Raw genomic sequence first — 7810 nt, 5'->3', positions numbered from 1 at the left:
TCAAATTATTCATTCAATTTTAAAAATGAAATATATACTTTGGACCAAAAGAGTTGACTTAGTTGGTAAGAACAAAAAAGCGTACTTCTACATCAAAAAAGCGTATTCGTAAAATTATTTGGAAAAAGAAGGGATATTGGACAGCCTTAAAAGCTTTTTCCTTAGAAAAATCTCTTTCTACTGGGAATTCAAAATGTTTTTTTACACAGCAAACAAATGAATAAGCAATAAAAGTTTGGACTTCATCACAAAAGTTGATGTGTTCTAATTCCTCTATCAATGTAGGATTATATCGATATATAATCTGTAAAGTACCTCCGTAAGTGACTTACAATCCCAAGAACCTGCTTTGGCTAGTAGTGATGATTTGAGGCAAAATCACTCAAACTTTTAATTATCAAATAAGTATGTATACAATATTTTTTATACTAAGCCAACCAAAAATGGTCCGAGAATAATACAGTACGTGTTAAAAGCTGTAGGTCACGATCTTTTTTTTTTTTTTTTTTTTAACACCTTCTCATCCGTCTCCACACCTTTCCCACTCCCACCGTAGGTCACAACCTTGTCACTGCATGGGCTGCTAATTATCAACCATGGGACATTAGGGTTTGAAGTTATTAACTAGTGACACAAAACAAGCACCAATTGCTGTGTTCAGTGAGCGCTAAAAATATATGCAACTAAATACACATAGGACACAGATAGCTAGCCTTAACTTATTCAGTTTGGCCCGAAGTGCCAGCGGTCGCAAGACCAAAAATTATAAACCGGACAAGGGAAAATCACGCGACATTACCATCGATCACAGGCAAGAATAAGCCAAATCCCACCGCTTCACAGCTCAAAGCGTTGAAAATTTCAGTTACTTGTTAGCGGTGACCAGGATGATCAACATCAGTCGCATGCGTAATATAAATCAGCCATTCTTTCTTAAGCCTCTCTACTTAAACAAACTTGTCGAGCCATTTTTCCAACAGTCAAAAAAAAATTCTAGTTCTGATGCTTAGTTCTCTGGCATAAAAAGAAATGTTTCAGGCAAATTAAGTCTTTGAAACCAGCAGATTTGATGCTTAGTTCGAGATTATTAAGTTGTCATTTATACTAACTAGATAGAAACAAAGCACATGCGTTGCACGTGACAGGATATTAAATAGATGAAACATAATTTTTTAATTGCAACAAACTGAAAAATTCTGTTAGTGCAGTGCATGTTGAGTTAGTTTATATAGCGTATAAAACTTTTTTTTTTTCATTTAGGTTGTTTTCTTTAGTGTGCCAATTTACATGGTACTATACATTACGATAAATCATAAACACATCTCTTTTATTGCCGTAAACAAACAACATAGGCTAGCTGCCACTCTCAAAGATTTCAGCTGATGAGAAGATGATTGGAAAAGGGGGAGTTAATGATAGAGTAAATCGAATGCCAACCCTGTATTTTTCTTTACCAAATTATTCATTCAACTTGCAAGATGATATATACATGTTGAGTCATTCTGCCTTAACATTTGCAATATTAAGTCAATTAAAGATGGTCTGAAAATAATCTCCTTCCGTTCTGAAATATTTGTCACATTTTGAGACTCGCAATATTATCAGTAATGCCGGTAATACTTTTGAATGATTTGAATTTAAGTTTCAGTAATACCCCGCTTGACTTTCAATATATTCACACGTGTTTCAATGATATAAAGGCCACAAGATATGTGATGACAGATGTGGGATGCAAAGGAATGAAATGCCTCCAACCTGCTTTTTGAGGAAAGTCTCTTGTACGATTGTTGTTTGCATTTCACATGGGAGTCACGCACTATCAAGTGCACTGGTTAAGTACATATTTGGGCTCACTAAAATATAAAAAAGGACTGTTATATTGAAGGAAACAGAATTAAAATGTGTGAAAGTTCTCATTGCCAATTTTGATAAGTGACAATAATTTTATAAATTAAAAAAGAAAACATAAATCTTTCAATGAGACAGAGTGAGTACGTGTGATCTATAGACTAATTGTAAGCTATGACCTTGTTATTTCATGATTTGCCATGAGTAAATTTCATTTTGGACTCTTAAACTTTAAAGGGGTTCTCACTTTCATTTTTAAACTTTAATTTTGAACACTTTACTTCTTAAAGTATCAAAAAAATTTTACATCAATAGTTCTCTTTACATCCCACCATTTTCTACATTCTTCTCGCTTTCAACTGTCAAATTCAAAATTCGAACATTAAACCTAACAGTAGAAAGAATTCTAAGAGGCTTTCCCTGACATCTCACATCACTATAATCATTGACAAAATCATTAAAATCAATGCAATAGTAGGCAAGTGATGGTCAAAGTAGGATGGAACATTTCATTAATTTTGACGGTTTTATTAATGACTATATTGAGGTAGGAGGTTTTGATACTTTAAGAGATAAATTGCCTAAATTTAAAATTTAAGGGCTAAAGTAAGAGTACTGTAATAATTTGAGGGTACAAAGTATAATTCATCCATTTGCTAATTATTAACAATGTAATGTAGGATTTGAAAGAACGAATTACTGACACAAAACAAGCACAAATCAGTGTAGAATATAACCTAAAAAAGAATGTGCAACTAAACACACATAGCCCGACACAGATAAGAGAAACTGAATGACTTGGGCTCATTTTGGTTAGCCTTTAACTTATCCAGTTGGCCAGAGTAGCAAGCATTGGGAAGATCAAAAAAGATAAACCAGACGAGGGAAAACCACAACGGTTGGCCAGAATAGCAAGCATTGGGAAGATCAGAAAAGATAAACTAGACAAGGGAAAACCACACCACATCACAAGCAAGAAAAATGCCAAATCCCACCACTTCGCAGCTCACTTTAGGCGGTGAAAATTTCGGTTTCTTGTTGCCGACACCTGGATGATCAACATCAGTTGCGTAGTATAAATCAGCCATTCTTTCTTAACTCTCTCTATTTAAACAAACTTCTATAGCCATTTTCCCAACATTCAAAAAGATATTCTAGTTTTGAGTCAAAATAATGGATTTCGTCATTCTTCTAGTCTTTCCCATTTTACTTGTAATCCTCCTCCTTCTTCCAAACAAGAACAAAAAACCCTCAAGAGCTCATCATTCTCCGCCAGGTCCTCCAAGGCTTCCATTGATTGGAAACTTGCACCAAATTGACCCCTCATGCCTTCATAAATACCTTTGGAAGCTTTCACAAAAATATGGTCCATTAATGTTCATGAAACTCGGTTCCGTGCCAACCCTTGTAATTTCTTCAGCAAGATTGGCAGAAGAAGTCATGAAAAACCAAGATCTAATATTCTGTAGCAGGCCAAAAATGCTGGGCCTGCAAAAGTTAGCGTACAATGGCTTAGACATTGCCTTAGCACCATACAATCAAGAATGGAGAGAGATGAGAAAAATTTGTGTCATTCATCTCTTGAGTGCTAAGAGAATCCAGATGTTTCGTCCGATTCGCGAAGATGAAGTGTCCTGAGTGATTGGACAGATATCTAAAAGAGCTGCATCTTATGATCAGGTGATTAATTTGAGTGAGACGATTGTGTCTCTAACTAGTACAATGATTTGTAGGATTGCTTTTGGAAAGAGATTTGATAAGGAAGGTCATGAAAGAAGGAGATTCAGTAGTCTTCTGCATGAAGCTCAGGCGATGTTTGTGGTATTCTTTTTCTCGGACTATTTTCCTTCGGTTGGTTGGATTGATAAATTTACTGGAACACTTTCTAGACTTGAGAGTACTTTTCAGAAGTTTGATTCGTTCTATCAAGAACTCATAGACGAGCACCTCATTCCAAATAGACCAAAGTCCATGGATGGAGACATTATCGATCTCATGCTTCAACTACAACAAGATGGATCAACTTCATTTGAGATAACTATGGATCACATCAAAGCTATGCTCATGGTAAGAAATTATCTGTTTGGAAAGCTTAATTGATATATTTCATTTAAATTCACAGAAGACTAGTACAGTCACTTAGCACTAGTAAACTTTTCAGTGATTCATGGTAATTATCTATTAATGTATACTCTTTTATGCTATAACCTCTTAATTTTGCCCCACATAACATTCACGACACTTGCACGCCCTCAAGTTTTATTGAACTTCAATTTGCATAAATTGTAAAGTGACCATGAAGGCGTGCTATTGGCGTGCATGGTTTAATTCTTTTCTGTGCAGTGCCCACATTAAAATATGTTTGCCCCGACGGACCATAGAAAATTTGTCTCCATCCTGATATGAAATGCTTATTTTGTCCCTAATGTGATATGATAGCCCTTTCAATAGAGAGAATATATCCTAAATATGTTTGAATAGGAACTGTAGAAGTAGGGATCCGGACACTGGTGACGTGTACCCAGAACATGCCAACTAGGAAAGGATTTAGTGATCGAGCTGCTGGCTGAGAATTCAGGCCGGCGAAAGAGTGGCGGGGCTCTGTGCTCTGGAATGGGCTCCAATGCCTAAATTAGTGATTGTAAGAGAGACAGGGAGGTGAATATATATATGTAGAGAGAAAAGTGATCAAAGTTCGTTACCTTTGCATTTGTATGGATTTTTATACTGCCCATTCTTTAGTGCTCAAAAAAAAGTTACCATCCACGCTAAATATTTCACGTCTCAATTGAAATTTTATGTTATGACATAAATTTTGTATATTGAGGGACGAATAAAGCAAATATTTAGTTGTCTCTAATTAAAGGCAAAGCTGTAGATATTGGTCAGCAATCAATAGCCAAAAGTTCAGTTTGTTAGTGAAATCGTTAAGATGGACCTAACTCAATTGTTTATTTCCTTCCAATCAAACTGCAGAATGTATTCATCGCTGGGACAGACACAAGTGCAGTGACAGTGATTTGGGCAATGACAGCAATGATAAAAATACCAACTGTCATGAAAAAGTTGCAAGCAGAAATTAGAGAAATCATGGGAAAGAAACAAATGTTAGATGAAGATGATGTTCAAAAGCTTCCCTATCTCAAGGCAGTTGTTAAGGAGACATTCAGGTTGTACCCAGCCGTACCACTTCTTGTGCCTAGAGAAACGATGGGAAAATGTACCATTGATGGTTATGAAATTCAACCCAAGACCTTAGTTTATGTAAATGCATGGGGCATTGCAAGAGATCCTGAGTATTGGGAAAATCCAGATGAATTTTTGCCAGAGAGATTCTTGAATAGTACTATTGATCTGAAAGGGCAAGATTTTCACTTGACCCCATTTGGAGCAGGCAGAAGAGGGTGCCCGGGTTACTCCATGGGACTAGCAACAGTGGAGCTTGTACTAGCCAATATTTTGCACTCATTTGATTGGGAATTACCTCCTGGGATGAAGAAGGAAGACATTGACACAGATGCTTTGCCTGGTATCACAATGAACAAGAAAACTGATCTGAGGCTTGTGGCAAAGCTCCATTTTTAGTGCTAAAGTCATATTGTTAATCATCCACAATATCGGCAAAAAGCTTCAGTTGTGCTTCTTTATTGTTCAGCATCTTTCAAATTTCGTGGCAGAAAAACGAGTTGATTCTTAACAAATTTGATATATGCTTTGAGGATGAATAAGCACCTGTTGAACGCCTGTTTGACAAAACATTTCATAGTTGGTTGAGGTATTTTGAATGTGCAATTAATTAAGTTATTTTCTTCACCTGTAAAGTGATTCAGGTGATTTTTTAGTTTTGTCAATTTACTTTAGACATTGTAAATTTGAAAATACTTTTGTTGATGACACAAAACTGTTCGAAGGTCTTTCAACTCCATTAACAACTTGTAATTTTTCATCATCGTTTGGATTCAAGCAAATGAAGGGAAAGAAAAGAAAGGAAACGACCAGCAGAGAAAGGAAAGTGTAGTAGAGAAAAGCAGTTTTCATTCCTTGTGTTTGGATTGAATATGACGGAAAAGAAAAGAAATTGTCAACATTTATCTGGTTTGACGAAAAAAAATGAAAGGAAATGAAAAGATTTAGTGTTAATTAAGTCAAAAGGATGAGAAAAAAATGGTATTTTAAAAAATTGTAAATTATTATTTTATTAAATTTGGTTCTCTCTCTGTTTCCACCCACTTTGGGATGAAAATATAACTAAATAAAATATCTAGATCAATTTCCTCCTTTTCCCCCTCTTTCTTTCCTTCCTCAAAAATCAAACCAAACAAGAAAAATCAAATCCGTTTAATTCCTCTCTATTCTTTCCTTCCTATTCCTTCAATCAAACGCATCAGCCCCAGTAGCGGTATCAATTAGGCCATTTTGGTTTGGTTTTACTGAGCCCAAACCCAGCCTGGCCAACTCGAGCTTAACGGCTCTTTTATTCATTGGGCTTAGGGCTTGAAATTTCTTTCTCGGCCGAATTGAAAATTCGCACTGTTTCTTATTCTTAAAAAGGTAACATTCTACTTAAAGTATACAATTTTAATTAAGAAACAAAAGCTTTAGATAATTGATATTCAAATAATTTTGATTAGTGTCACAAACTTCTTCAAAATGCTAAATCTTATAAGTAAGACATAATTTAAACATTGACATGATAACAAAAAATATACATATAAAAAACTAAAAATATGCAATAAAAAACTAAAAATATACATACATTTTTTCAAAAACTAAATTATAAATGGATCTTGGACAGGCTTATTTCGTGCTCTGCCGTGTATTGCCCAATTTCAGTTTTGCAGCATCCTTGAGGCCCATATCCAGCCTAGCACATATATATACCGTGTTCTCTCCTTTATTTCTTGGCCCGAACAGGTCTGGTTTGGACCAATCCGACCCTATTAACAGTCATGAAATGAAGAACCATAGTGAAAAGGGAATTTTGGAATGAGATTTCCTTCTCTCTCGAATTAGTTTTGTAATTTTATATCTTGAAATGGTTAACAGTGTCAATAAAAGTTAAAAACAAGAGAAATTTGTGATATTTTTCGTAAGGACTATATTGACATCCCCACCACCAAGTGCGATTCGATAGTAAAATTTTCTCAAAAATTGAATCCATGTGGATTGTGTGTTTCTTGGAAATTTGCATAAAGTTTTACTATAACTTACTATAAAATTTTTATAAAACCCTTTTGCGTAATTGTAGGATAGTAATCAAATTTTGCCACCCACTTCAGCCACCACGCTGACCGACAATCACTACCTACCCTTCCCCACTTGCCACTCACTTTCTTTTTCTTCGTCTTTATCGCTAGCCACAACCTTTCTCCTTTACCACCAGCCACTAGCCGCCATCACCACATTCACATAGACACCTCCTTCCCCTTTTACCCAGCCTATCACTTCCTTATCCTCCCTTCATTCCCCTTTTTTTCTCATGCCTCCTGCCCCTCTTTCTAGTTAGATCAGGACCAAATCTGATAGGGGAGAGGGGCAGGGGTGTACAAAAGAGGGAGGGATGGAGGAGAAGGGGGAGGAAGTAGGGAGGAGAAAATGAGGAGGAAGGGAAGAGAGAAAAGGGGGGGAAATGATAGGGGAAAGGGTGGCAATGGAGAGGAAGAGAGGAGAAGGAAATGAGCGAGTAAAGAGGTAGCAATAGTGGTAGGAAGGGTGGTGGTGGAAAATGGTAGTGATGGTGAAATGGTGTGGGTGCTTATTTTAATTTATGTTTTGATTGAAATTTTTAAAAAATTTATGAGTGTTTTTAGAGGGTTAGTATATAGATGAAGTTATAAAGAAAATTGTCTTTTAAAAATACCCAATAAACAAGGTACCGAACGGAGCCTTTTTTGCTTGTATCATAGACATTTTTCAATTAATTTTTTATTTGCGTAATAATTTTTTGTATTTCACATACATC

The 7810-nt window shown here is 35.8% G+C and overlaps 1 protein-coding gene across 1 annotated transcript; it reads left to right on the top strand.

The window, feature by feature from the left end:
- Nucleotides 1-2979: 2979 nt before the first annotated feature.
- LOC113695207 (5-OH-xanthotoxin synthase-like) lies at nt 2980-5762 on the top strand. The gene is made up of 2 exons (XM_072054096.1): nt 2980-3915; nt 4825-5762. The coding sequence occupies exons 1-2, from the start codon at nt 3571-3573 to the stop codon at nt 5431-5433; spliced, it is 954 nt and encodes a 317-aa protein (XP_071910197.1). The 5' UTR covers nt 2980-3570; the 3' UTR covers nt 5434-5762.
- The last annotated feature ends 2048 nt before the right edge of the window (nt 5763-7810 follow it).

Source organism: Coffea arabica, chromosome 6e (assembly GCF_036785885.1).
Source record: "Coffea arabica cultivar ET-39 chromosome 6e, Coffea Arabica ET-39 HiFi, whole genome shotgun sequence".
NCBI classification, from domain to species: Eukaryota; Viridiplantae; Streptophyta; class Magnoliopsida; order Gentianales; family Rubiaceae; genus Coffea; species Coffea arabica.
The sequence above is the reverse complement of the archived record's forward strand: the minus strand, read 5'-3'. Positions and strand labels throughout refer to the sequence as shown.

Excerpts from the sequence above, each read along its gene's own strand:
- LOC113695207 (XM_072054096.1), top strand. The coding sequence starts at position 3,571 with ATGATTTGTAGGATTGCTTTTGGAAAGAGATTTGATAAGGAAGGTCAT. Across the intron at positions 3,916-4,824 it reads ACATCAAAGCTATGCTCATG|AATGTATTCATCGCTGGGAC; the intron begins GTAAGAAATTAT and ends ATCAAACTGCAG.